Genomic DNA, 13,960 nt, shown 5'->3' with positions numbered 1-13,960 from the left:
AGTCAAGAGTGTGTCTGTGAGCAGTTCTGTGCATTGATAAACAGCACAAGACATTCCCAGCCCTGGGCTAAAACGCACAAACAAACTGCAGTGTGGGCATTTGGACACCAGATGGAAGCCTTTCCCAAGACTCCCTCCTCTATTCTCACTTTCATATATTCCACCTTGTCCTGTAAACAAGCTCCTATTATATCTGAGAGAAATCTTTGTAGTGTTGGGAGGAGAGTCAGCACACTGTGTTCTGTGTGCTCTGCCAAGGCCTGTTACATAAACCCACATGGGCGCACCCAGTGAATTCACAAAGCTGCTCTGCATTATGTGGGGTGTCCTTCCTCTTGCACTAAAACTGCAAACTCACCTCCCCCCCCCCCATCCAGATCTCATAATGTCACAATAAACAAAACAATGCTAGTGAGTGAATTAAATTACAGCTACAGGCCTCATGTATATGCAGTAGAGATATGGTTAATGATGACGCTGGCAAAATCTGTGCAAAACTGTGGCAAAAAAACAGCACTAGATTAATAGAAAAATGGGAGTTTTGTTGTTAACTAGTATTGGTCCAATTGTGTTCAGCAGCATTTCCTTAATCACTGTTTCTCTGTCCCTGCTGTGAGGTCTGGCACTGTATAAACGTTGAGGAAAGTGTGTTAAGACGCACTGCTCTGTTTTTTGGAGCAGAGCTGCGGCATGTGTAAGAGCAGTTTCTTACGTCTGATGCAGAATGTTAGGCTTACATTACTTTAGGTATGGAGTATTTGTTGGGGCAAATAAAAGGGCAACAGAATGACACACAGAGACGCAGACTGTGATACATCTCATTATAATCTGTGTACCATGCAACTCATCTCCAAATCTACCTAATGACACTTCCCAAGGTGCAGGCTGGGGCAAAAGGGGAGCAAATTGTTTTGATACATAGGTGCAGGATGATTATGCCCTAGTTGAGCGGCAAAATTGCCTTGATACATAACCCAAGAGATGGAATGTTTTTAATGTCAAGGATTTATCCTTACCTAGTTTATTGTTCAATATCAACGTGCTTAGCCAAATCTCTATCTCTTTTTCTCTGTGGTAGTCTCTCTCTCTCTCTCTCTCTCTCTCTCTCTCTCTCTCTCTCTCTCTCTCTCTCTCTCTCTCTCTCTCTCCGACTGTCTTGTTTTGTCACTTCTTTAGCTGATGATCTCTCTCACTTTGTCTCTTTCCCTCTGGCTGTCTCTTTCTCTCTGGTCTTCTCTCTCACTTTTGGGCTTACTCAATAAAGTGTGATAGCGCCAATTCTGCACTACCGCATGAAAAGCCCTGTTGGCTTAAATGGGACTTATCGTGTGTCACCGTCAGATCTGGGCTATCACACTTTATTGAATACACTCCTTAGTCTCTTTCTCTCTGGCTGTCTCTCTATATATGATTGTCTCTCTCGCTTTGTCTCTTTTTCTCTGGTTGTATCTCTTGCGTTCTCTCTCTCTAATTTATATTCTCGCTTTGTCTCTCTCTATATGATTGTATCTGGCTATCTCTATGATTGTCTCTTTCGCTTTGTCTCTGTCTCTCTTTCTGACTGTCTTTCTCTAAATGATTGACTCTCTGGCTGTCTCTCTCTATATGATTGTATCTCTATGATTGTCTCTTTCGCTTTGTCTCTGTCTCTCTTTTTCTGACTGTCTTTCTCTAAATGATTGACTCTCTGGCTGTCTCTCTCTATATGATTGTCTCTCTTGCTTTGTCTCTTTGTCTCTCTGGCTGTCTCTCTCCCTTTGTTTCTCTTTCCCTGGCATTGTTCATACCCTGTCTCTCTGATCCTGTTCCTGAATGTCTTTCTCTACCTGGCTGCTTCTCTCTTTCTCTCTCTCTCCATGGTCCCTATTCAATATGCAGAGAAGTGAAGCAGTCTTCTGCTTGTGCTGGAACACTGAAGCTCTGCTCATTTCAATGGAGTTGAAACTATTATTAAACATCATCTGTAAAAGAGAGCATTGTCATTTCACCTCGTTTATCCCTGTAGCTGACATTGTCTTCCTTTTTACTCTTACTGTATCTTTCTCCCTGCATATCTACCTCACCATCTCTCATTTGCCTTTGTCCCTTTCTATCTGCCTTTATCTCATTTTCTCTAGCTTTGTCTTTGTATCCCTTTTCGCTTCCTCCTTCTGTCTCTCTCCCGTTCTTTGTTCCCCTCATCCTGACTCTTTCTTGTTATGTTTCTCCTTATCCCTCTTTCTCTTACAGTACAGTATGTCTTTCTCCCATTCTCTTGTCCTCCCCTGGCTGTCTCTCTCTCTCTCTCCCCCTCTCACCCCCCTCACACTTGTTTTTCTCTATGCTGGAGATGTGCTGAGGTTTCTCAGCATGGGACACCTCCTTCCCCCTTACATGCCCAATGGCAGAATGCCATGAGGGCGTCTCCAGCCTGGCATGTAGTGATCACGTCTGCACACAGCCAATCTCCAGCCTGTGGGCCGGCATTGAGCGACTGAATAAATGCAAGGAGATAACTGGCTCCTTGAAACCTGAGAATGGGAGCTACTAACAAACACTGAGAGACAACAACTAGCAGCAACCTGCTCTCTAACCCATCAGCATCCTTACATATACCTTCCTCTGCTACAGGTGACCAACCCTGCTTGTCTGATACTACCTAGAACCTCCACTGCTTCACTCCGCTCATACTATTCATGGCTCTCCTGTGAATGAACCACTGACCGGGTTACGCTTCAACCTCTTATGCCTGCTCCTGTCTGGCTCTATTTAAATGAATGGGACTGAACTATTTTCAAGCCATTGGAAGACGGCCTGACAGCATATTTATTAGGGGTCTCTTCTGCTCTTATGTGTGCCTATTTACATATACTTTGATGTGTGTGCTGTACCTGCCTTTCCAGCTTTCTTTTATATACATCTCACTTGTGTATACCTATCTCTCTATGTGTGACTGTCTCACGTTCTCTCCAGTCTGTATACCTGTCTCTGTGTGCCTGTCTCACTTTCTCTCCCGTCTGTATACCTGTCTCTAGGTGTGCCTGTCTCACCTTCTCTCCAGTGTGTATTCAGTACCTGTCTCTTTAGCGTGCCCTTCACACACCTGTGATTGTTTCTCTCTTGTGTTTGTCTAATGCAGTTTTTGTTTGTCCAGGACGTTTAGAAGGTGCTGACAGAATGGTCATATACCTTAGGTGGAGATACAGACAGTGGCCAAGAAAAAAGGGACATATAGTAACATTTAGACAGAAGGCAGTTACAGTACCTTGCCCAACCACCTACCTTTAGTCATCTTGCTTTGTGCGCTGGATACAGAATGGCTAGAAAATCAATAGCTTTTTGGAAAGGGGGAGTTTAAAAGGATTTTGAACCACAGATTTAATAAGTGACCGTACCTCTTCTTGTATTCTTCCTGTGTGTTCCTGTTCCAGCTGTATGTATCTGGTCTGTACTGTATTTGTGTAGCTCTTTCAGCTGCATGCTCATGTCCATCTAATCATCTATACATGTTTCAGCTGCATGTATCTTTCCATCTACCATTCTTGTATGTATGTACTTGTTTTCTTTGTGTGTCCATCTGTCCCCCTATCTTCCATTGTGTTTCTATTTCTGCTGTGTGTATTTGTTTACCTCTCCCTTCTGTAAGTGCACACTTGTTTTTGTGTGTTTGGTTGATACCTCATTCATTAGCAGATTTCTAGAAGTGGGGGCAGTCATTGTATTAAGGGCATTGCTTGCTGTTTTGCATAACTGACTTCTTTCAAGCAACATTTCCATCATGTGATGGCTCCTTATTAATTCACATTTTAACAATGTGCTGACTGCTTTTTTATTTAAAATATTATTTTCCTATGTTTTCTTGCCCATTATTATTATTGTTATACTTTGAATTTCATTTTGTATTATCCTCCAACATTTTTGCCTATTTGTGACATATTTGGGTTGATGTCACATCTCCCTTGCTGGGCATATCTGCTGTACATTAGGAATGTGTAATTAGGGACCTTAATAATAATAATTACAGTGTTATAATAATGTCTTGTGCTGCATGCTGTAGTTCTAACCCCTAATGATTTTCTGGAGATTGAGCAGTATGGCGATCACTGCAGTCTTCCTCTGTTATCATTATGAAATGCACTGCACGCTGGCCCCAAGAGAGCAGGATTTTTTAAATTATGATCATTGGGTTTTATTGCAGTTCATGTGAGTCCTATTTATTAATAATGAAGTAAACATTGCAGCTGTTCCTTATAGTCTTATGTAATGATCCTATTTTGATGTAATATCTTTGGAATGTGTGATACAGAAATAATCCAGGATTCACATTAGCCTGTAACATAGGGATGATCTGCAGCAAAAAGGAAATAAATGTGTCGTCAGGTCTCCTTTTGAGTCTGACAAATGTTTATTTCCTTTGCACTCTAACTTCTCTGGCCTTGAAATATATGTAGATCCTACCAAATCCAGAACAAATTAGAGGACAGCTACTATAATCCACCCCAAAAGGATTCAACCCCATCCTGCTGGATATTTGCATGGCACTCATTTTCTAATCAAATGTTGCCTATGGTCTGCAGAACAACAGCCCCATAACATAGTTACATAGTTACATAGTAGATGAGGTTGAAAAAAGACGTACGTCCATCAAGTTCAACCTGTATGCTAAATTTAGACTACAGATACTTTATCCTATATCTATACTTACTCATTGATCCAGAGGAAGGCAAACAAAAAACCCCAGTGACATATCATCCAATGATATCTCTTAAGGGGAAAAATAAATTCCTTCCTGACTCCAAGAATTGGCAATCGGATGAATCCCTGGATCAACATCCTTCCCATGTATACTTATTTGGTATATCCCTGTATACCTTTCCCATCTAAAAAGATGTCCAACCTTTTTTTGAATGAATCTATTGTATCTCCATGGGTAATGAATTCCACATTTTAACTGCCCTTACTGTAAAGAACCCTTTCCTTTGTTGCTGGTGACATCTCCTTTCCTCCAACCTTAAGGGATGGCCCAGAGTCCTTTGTACTGCCCGTGGGATGAACAGTTCTTTTGAAAGCTCCTTGTACTGTCCCCAAATATATTTGTATATAGTTATCATATCCCCTCTTAGACGCCTCTTTTCTAATGTAAATAAATCTAATTTAGCTAGCCTCTCCTCATAAGTTAGATTGTCCATCCCATTTATTAATTTGGTGGCTCTTCTCTGCACTCTCTCTAGTTCCATAATGTCTTTTCTTAGTATTGGTGCCCAAAATTGTACTCCATATTCAAGGTGTGGTCTTACTAATGCTTTGTAAAGGGGCACAATTATGTTTACTTCCCTTCCATCCATTGCCCGTTTGATGCAAGATAAGATCTTGTTTCCTTGTGGAGGCCTGCTGAACATTGCTCTTTAATTAATTCTTTCAGCATTACTATGTCCAATTGTTCCCCTGATATTTGCCATTCACATCTCTACAGAACACTGCACTGTGACTCCTCCAGCAGTATATTCCATTTTAGCACACAGTTACAATACTAATGCCCAATGGGATTTTTCCTGTGCATTTACCTGTTCTGTGTTCTTTACTCCGTAGTGACCTCTCTCAGCTCAAGCATGGCGACCTCAGCCAGCGCACAGCTGAGTAAGGCGGTAAAGCAGATGTACCTAGATCTGCCACAGGGAGAGAAGGTCCAGGCCATGTATATCTGGATTGACGGCACAGGGGAGGGCCTGCGCTGCAAAACTCGCACTCTGGACAACGAGCCCAAGACCATCGAAGGTGTGACTTCACCCCTCTTTCTACCCTTTATTTTCCCTGCTAGAAACATAACCTCCCATCCCCCAAAATATACAGTTATACCATATCTGACTAGCAAGACTATATCTCCCAACTGTTGGCTTATGTGTCCCAGTAACCTAAAGCTATTTAGAAGTATCAGAGCTCACTTTCTCAAATTAACATTTTTGCTTAGCATATCATATACACATGCATATCCCCTCCAATAAAAAAAAGATTGAAATGAAATGAAGACCACCCCTTTCTAGGAGAGGTCTTAGATATTCCCTCCCATACAATGTGGCTCTAACCCTGTGCAGATCTACCTGAGTGGAACTTTGATGGCTCCAGCACATACCAATCAGAGGGGTCAAACAGTGACATGTTCCTGATACCCGTCGCCATGTTTAGAGATCCCTTCCGGAAGGACCCCAACAAACTGGTGCTCTGTGAAGTTCTAAAATACAACCGAAAGACAGCAGGTGAGGCCTTGTACTACCGTTTAATACAAATATAAGATTTCTTCTTTAGTGGGCAACTTGTACATTTCCATCAGGGAGACTTGGAAGGGAAATTACAGGGACCTAATTATACTGCCTTGTATTAGGTTGTGAGAAGAAAGTAGAAGAAATACATATTTCTGAAAAAATAAACACAGAAGCGCACCAAGGGTCAAGATTTATGTAAAACAATAGAATAAAATAACAAGTAAAAACTTACATATAGGAATATATAAGTCCAGTAGATCAGTGCTCAGGTATCAGTTCAGATGGGTTCCTAGGCACAGGGGGTAGGTGCTTAGGCTCACAGATCAGTCCTGCGCGCTGGGGCTGGCTTGCTCTGCACCACTCTATTGTTACTTCCGGGTTGCGGCTTCTCGCAGGACCCGTGTATAGTAGCCCACCACAATCGCCGGTCCTCCAACACAAATCTCACTCGAGCGAAGAGAAAGAGTCTCTAACTGCTTGTGGGAGAGCTGGAGCTTGTTCTGCCAAGTGTCTGAATACCAGTATGCACTGTGTGAACTCCGCAACGCGTTTCACACGATACAGTGCTTCATCAGGATACATATATTTCTCCCTAATAAAAGTGTAAGCCTGTATTTGTCATTCGATGGACTACGTTTTCCATCCTCTCTGCTGCAGCAAACTACAGATGTAGGAGGTGTGCAAGCAGGTGCAGTAGCGCATCAGCAACTCCTCCTTTTTCTGTGCAGCTGATTGCCCCTGATACTCTGCCTTTATTTATATGGACATTTGCTCTCACTTCCTGCAGGCACAACCACCACCCTCCCCTCCGTCCTAGTCCTTGTCCAGCACTTTACTCTTCTTCAGTATAGGCTTTTATATACTATGGTGTGTTAGAGAAAAGCCAATGTTATCCTAATTTTACATTTATTTAAGCTCTACATTGTCTCACCTATGGACACACGCGACATAAGATAGGACAATCAGGCAGTATGATTATTTTGTATGATGCTACCCCAAAAACGTTTAAGAAGCCAGCCATCCACCAAGACTGGCTTACTGTATTTTGATCCAGTCCTATTAGTGCCTGAAGCCCAAGGCCAATGCTTTAACCATGGAGTTACTCACTAAGAAAAAGTAATTACTCTATCATTCTGAATAATTAATATTTTGAATAATTAAAAAGTAGTGTTGCAATGTGACACGGCCTGTATCTTTTGAAGAAAAACATGTAATGTAATTAAAGAAATCAGCAGATCAACGTAAAACATTATATTGCTCTGTGCTGTTTTCCAGGTATCTGTTAAACGTTCATGGAATGATTTTTGTGGCTGTGTTGGCTACTGTCCTTGTGTGTATGTGAACTGGTGATTTAACACAAAGTCCTTCTTTATTGATATTTAACTCAACAGAGAAACACAAGGCTCTGGATACATTTAAAACCTCTCTCCTGCCTCTTCCCTCCCCAGAAACGAACCTGCGGCACACATGTAATCAGATAATGAGCATGGTATCCAATGAGGAACCGTGGTTTGGGATGGAGCAAGAATACACACTGCTGGGGATGGATGGACACCCCTTCGGTTGGCCATCCAATGGCTTCCCAGGACCCCAAGGTATGTCCAGGACAAACAAGTGACTAAACAGTTAGATTTATTTAAATCTGATGTTACTTCCTTTGGGTTGTATCTCTAGTATTAACATCCCCTTCTAACCACTTTCTTTTCATTTATTTAATCCTGATGTGCAATGCATTGCTGGCCCCCCTAGCAGCAGTGAGGTTAAGACACTGAAACAATGCAGGAGTTGGTTTTATCACTAGCCCACGTATGTGACATAATGCAAACCCTGAGGTGCTTCATAACCCCATTCAGAGAATCCCTCCAGCAATGGTCAAAGTGCATTTATTAAACTTACTCCATTGGGCTTGACTTAAAGGAATGAATGGGGAGAAAACTTAGAACAGGTTGAGAAAATTACAGTATCTCTCTTCTTAATAAATATATATATACTCCCTTAAGGCCACCTACTTCAACCTGGTACAAAAATAACTCCTCCTGACATCACATATAAACATTAGAGATAAAGGCATCACAATTATTGACAGTATGAGAAGATCCGAGGAAAGATTTATTCACCATGTGACAAATATTGTTTTTATCAGTAATATATACATCCTTAGTCACAGTATTTCTGTTTTGAATGAAGAAGAACATAATCTTAGTACACAAACTGAATAGTTCTCTTTACTTAGAATATTTTGGCTTCAAAAGTGGACCTCTACATTTGGGAATACAGAAAAGTGGTGGTTCTATGTAAGACTGCTCTGTTCTGTTAGCAACATTACATTTCTAGCCCTCTCCTCCAACTTTAAAACTCCCAGTGTGACAAAGATTATAATTATTTACATAGAGCATTTACATTTTTTTACATAATCTCTTGTTCAGTTTACTGTGAGCGTCCCTGTGCTGGAGAACATTTTAGGTCTCATTCATCTGAATGGAACTGATGTCTTCTCCAGCACTTGGACGTGGCTTCACAGCATATTGAATAAGTGGCAAAAACTTCTATCCTATTGATCGATACTATAACTTATCTATCATCGCTTACTCTTGGCTCTCCTCATCTTGCTTCCTTCCTCTTCTTCCTAACTCTTTGCACTCCTCCTTTCTGTCTCTCTCAATGCCTAAGGCCGGGTCCAGACTGATTGCACTCGCGCTCAAGCGTCATGCGATGATGTAGCTGGGGTGATTCCTAGTCTGTTGCGCGTGTGGTGGGGGGGTGTTTTCAGGGTGTGTGATCGTGACGTCATGGAGCTGGTTCGCCCTCATTGGGCGATCCACTCACATGACCCGGTCGTCGCACGGCACATATGAAATAATTTGGCTCCTCATCTGCTCTCCGGGTAACGCTTGTGCACATGCACGCACTATACACAATCACATTACCCGTAATGTGTTTGATCGCGCAGCTCGAGCGCGAGCGCCATCAGTCTGGACGCGGCCTAACACCTCTGTCTCCCTTCAGGTCCATATTACTGTGGAGTGGGTGCAGATAAGGCATACGGCCGGGATATTGTGGAGGCTCATTATCGGGCATGCCTATATGCCGGCGTAAAGGTTGCAGGAACCAATGCCGAAGTTATGCCTGCACAGGTAACAATACTGAACTGCTGGGGGTGTAGCCAAGGTATTTGGGCACTTAGCAGCACCTTGACACAGTCAATGCTTATTATGACTGACATTGTTATGGGAAACCTTACGCTGTGACCAAGTACTATATTGCAAAGACTGTAATAAACTGTGTTTCCTTAATAGTGGGAGTTCCAGGTGGGACCATGCGAAGGTATTAATATGGGGGACCACCTCTGGATCGCTCGCTTTATTCTGCATCGCGTCTGTGAGGACTTCGGGATTGTTGTCTCATTCGACCCCAAACCCATCACTGGAAACTGGAATGGAGCCGGGTGCCACACAAACTTCAGTACCAAGCCCATGCGTGAGGAGGGAGGCCTCAAGTGAGTGGAACAAGAACACAAGGGGAGAAGGGACACCAGGGAGAGAGAGAGACATGGAAACAAAGCCAGAGAGACAAAAGAGAAGGAGATTATTGTAGAGGGGAAGGAAACTGGACATAATGGAAAAAGATTAAGAAAAGAAGAGGGAGAGAGCAAATTACAAGAGGAAGAGAAAGGTAGATGGGTGAAGAGGAGGAAGTTATGAATAGATGTGGAAGAGAAAAAATGGAGGGGAGAGAGAATAACAAAAATTGTTAGACAAGAAATAGGGAAAATGATGGAAGAGCAAATATTGGGGATAGAGTGATGGCAGGATAGCAATTGCTTAAGGGGGTGAAAATACAGTTGTGTTAATCAGAGATTCATTTTTCCAGGCACATAGAGGAAGCCATTGAGCATTTAGGCAAGCGTCATGAGTACCACATCCGAAGCTACGACCCGAAAGGTGGCTCAGACAACGCACGGCGTCTCACCGGCTTCCACGAAACCTCCAACATCCACGACTTCTCCGCTGGTGTGGCGAACCGTGGTGCGAGCATCCGCATTCCCCGCACTGTGGGGCAGGAGCAGAAAGGTTACTTTGAGGATCGCCGTCCTTCCGCCAACTGCGACCCTTATGCCGTGACAGAGGTACTGATCCGGACCTGCCTGCTGAAGGAAACTGGAGATGAGCCCCTCCAATACAAGAACTAACGAGGAAACTTGGCCAGCGTGGGCTATCTTTATATACCTGCTGAGCTTTTCAGCCAGTTCTGTTTCTATTCTCTTAACACAGGTCCAAGTCATCTCTATTCTCATGTCTTGGCAATAAGATTCTCCAGACAGGTCATTTCAGACAGTCTTTTTTAGATAGTCGAGTTGAACTGAGCAGCTGCTCAGTGTGTCTCATTTGTTGGGGGGTTTAATTTTGGTTCTGTGGAGTAATATCCTTTTATACATTTTTAATGCAAATATAATTAAGAACCTAAAATGTTTAAAACCTAAAATCCTGTTATACCATGCAATTAGGCACTCAGGGTTAAAATAGTCTGTGGAGTGCCTTAATGCCCCCCCAAAAATCAGGATGAACTCTATGAAGAACCTGTACTTATTGCGATAGAAGGGATAGAGATTTGTGCACTCCCAAACAGAAGTTCCTGCCACAGGTGCAATGTAAACCACTGGTGTGGTATATGTAAAAAAATACAGAAAAGTAACACAGGCACTCCAGTGGGCTTCTTAAAAAAAAACTAGGGTATCACTTTATTCAAGGGATCAATGTTTTGGTCCTCACACATCTTGACAAAGGTCCGTGTGAGGACCGAAATGTCGATTTCTTGAATAACGGTATAACCTAGTTTTTTTTTAAGAAGCCCACTGGAGTGCCTGTGTTACTTTTGTGTATTTTTTATATTGAGATAGAAACAAGACTGGCTACAACCCTTCTCGGCCAGAGAGGCCAACAACACATTGCTAAGTGGTGTGTTGCTGTGGACAAGCTAAGCCTTTGTATATGGACTTGTTGTAGGCGCCTCTGGCAGTAAATGGACAATTTGATACATGAAGTCTTAATGGGGCTGTCTCTATCTACATCAGCCAGAAAATCTCTGGTCCAACCCTAATTTACCATACTTTTAAGGCAAAAGGGCAACAGGAGCATGAATGCACCTAGAACAAGATTTGCAGTAACAAGGTCAGAGAACAACTAGACTGACTTGGATTTTCAGAGCTAGCCTGGGGGCAGCTTAACCCTGTGAATGGGACATGATGGAATGGGCAGAGAGTGGAGAAGGGGTTCAAAGGAAGATGAGGTGGAAAACTACAAATAGCACCCTACCAACTCATTCTACCTCCCAATAACCACTAAATAGAAACAGGGAGTGCTCCCTCCACTCTCAACCCAACTTCTGCCAGGTACTTCCAGTCATCTGATGTGTTCTAGGCCATTCCTGCTACTCATATGTATGATTATTAAAAGCAGGATATGGTCTAAGCTGTCAAGAGACCCAGGAGTCATATAGTGGTGACAGATGCTTTTAGACTTCAAGGTATTCTTTACATGGACACCCATGTTTAAAACTATGTTGTCACTTGGGTCCAGTTGGGTAGTATTTTTATATTTAAATGTAAAATAGTCTAGTGAAAGGAAATAAAAAAAAACAAGATGATGATATATATCAAGTGTTTGGAATAAAAAATATATCTTCAGCAACGTCTATGTTGGTGCTAAGCTATGGAGGTGGGAGAGAGACACAGGTGTTACAGGTCAGAGTATGATGACTTGGTGCCATTGAGTTTAAAACATTGTTTTAAGTGAAGAGCTAACAGAGCAGCATTCAGCATTTTTTTCAGTAAGTCAGAGGTTCATGGGACAATGCTGTGCAAATGTGGACTGTAGCAAGTTAATATTCTGTTGCCCTCTGAGGAACATAGGAACCAATGCTCTGAAAATGTCTCCAGCAGGGAAAGAATTAAGAAGCCGTATTCTGCCTTTCTGTTGATCAGGGAGAGTGTCAGTGGAGCAATACTCTGTAGACAGGTTCCCTAAATTTGAGGGGCCTAAGAGCTATCAGAACCTACAAAACAAAATCTACAAGAGGCTAACGGCTCCGCAGCTCTGACAGATCAATATTCAAAAGGCGTCTACTAGATTAAGGATTAAGAGAGTATCAGTTTGAGTTTTATCAGAAAGGGAAGCTCTTATAAATGGGGCATACTACCAGGAAACACTTGGGCTTTATGTCTTATGGCATTAAGGGGTAAATTATATATACTGAATTACAAAGTGGCTGTTTGAGCTGTTTCCGGACGACATTACCCATCGAAGTCCTAAAAAACTGCCCGAATGGCCGCTTTGGCAGATTCTGTATAGAATAAGGCCCTAAAATGGAAACAGGATATCCGTGTCAGCCTGTGATGTTTTTAAATTGTTCTGTTCTTTTTATCTTTGTCATTTGAGCTCTTCCTGTCCAGTATCTTTTTGTAAGGGAGATATGTGAAGTCTGTATGTCCATTTAATCGTTTACTATTCTTCAACGCCTGAAACTCTTTGGTGTATTAAGAGGCACATCCAAAAGTTTTGGAGGGGTAGGACCTGGACTAATATTTCATCTTTGTTCTTAGTTTACTGCCACAGCCACTACCAAGGTAATGCCCAATCAGGGTTAGCACAACTGTCAAATGACAAAACTGTCACAATGATGACACAAAGTTCAGCATTAAAAAATAGTTTTTTCCACATACATTTTACAGAGCCAAAATAAGCCACTTCCTCCTTCTCTATGGATGGGTCTCAGGTGTTAATAGCAGGTTAGGATCTACTGCTTCTAACTCGCATCTTACTCTTACATAGTATGGGTTTTTTTAATAGATTTTGTTTTCTTTTTATAATAAAAAAACTAAATCTGAAAGTATGTGTCTGTGTCGGCATTGATCCTTTCACTTGGAAAGACAGCTCTGATAGCAGAGGTAGGATTTGTATGTGGCTGGTTCCACATGTTTATACAGCTGCCCAGGTGCAAGAATCCCCATGAGTTACATTTTGTCCATAGTTACAATAATGATGTTGTGTTTACATAATTCTGTTCATGAAGAGATCCCCGACCAACGGGGAGTCATACATGCTGCACATTCCAATGAGTATGGTGCGACAATGTGTCCATAATTGCAGTTAAAGCTGCAGTTCAAGCTCCCGTATTTTTTTAGTTTTTTTTTTTACTTCAATAGTTTCATGTGGGCAATCTCTACTTACCTAAAGAACTGCATAGCTGCCGGTCAATTTGTTCTCCGTCTATTGATCGGCAAAGTTTGGCGACATCTTTAGATCTGGGGAATGTAAATGGTGGCTATAGGAACAAACATGCTTGTTAAAATAGAATACAAGAAAATTGGTCTTTCAAAGTTGTTTTTTTTTTTTTTTTTTTAAACAGAAAATGCTAAAGTATTTTTTCTTACTACAGAACTGATTTATTTAAAAAAAAACACACATGCAGGATATTGACTGAACTGCAGCTTTAACAACACCTGTCTTGCCGTTAAATATCAAAGGATTCTAGTTCTAAAGCAAAGGAAGCTATAGTAAACATCACAGGAAAACCATCACACCTTACATGAGGATTCAAGACGGGTATTAGCTCAAAACTCCATGTACTGAATTGCAAGGAAAATAGCAGGAAAGGGTCGAAAAACAAAGTAGACGTCTGGCCTTATGAAAGGTCCTGTGTGGACCTGAAACGCTGTTGTTCCT

At 41.9% G+C, this 13,960-nt stretch overlaps 1 protein-coding gene across 1 annotated transcript; it reads left to right on the top strand.

Annotated features, from left to right (window-relative positions):
* Positions 1–2,451: 2,451 nt before the first annotated feature.
* Positions 2,452–13,127, top strand: LOC142503815 (glutamine synthetase). The gene is made up of 7 exons (XM_075616545.1): positions 2,452–2,610; positions 5,569–5,754; positions 6,072–6,233; positions 7,688–7,834; positions 9,246–9,373; positions 9,536–9,735; positions 10,110–13,127. Exons 2-7 carry the CDS (start codon positions 5,589–5,591, stop codon positions 10,426–10,428), a joined length of 1,122 nt encoding a protein of 373 aa, XP_075472660.1. The 5' UTR covers positions 2,452–2,610; positions 5,569–5,588; the 3' UTR covers positions 10,429–13,127.
* Positions 13,128–13,960: the final 833 nt, after the last annotated feature.

Source organism: Ascaphus truei, chromosome 10 (genome assembly GCF_040206685.1).
Source record: "Ascaphus truei isolate aAscTru1 chromosome 10, aAscTru1.hap1, whole genome shotgun sequence".
Taxonomy (NCBI): Eukaryota; Metazoa; Chordata; class Amphibia; order Anura; family Ascaphidae; genus Ascaphus; species Ascaphus truei.
Note: the sequence above shows the minus strand (reverse complement) of the source record. Positions and strands in the feature narration are given on the sequence as shown.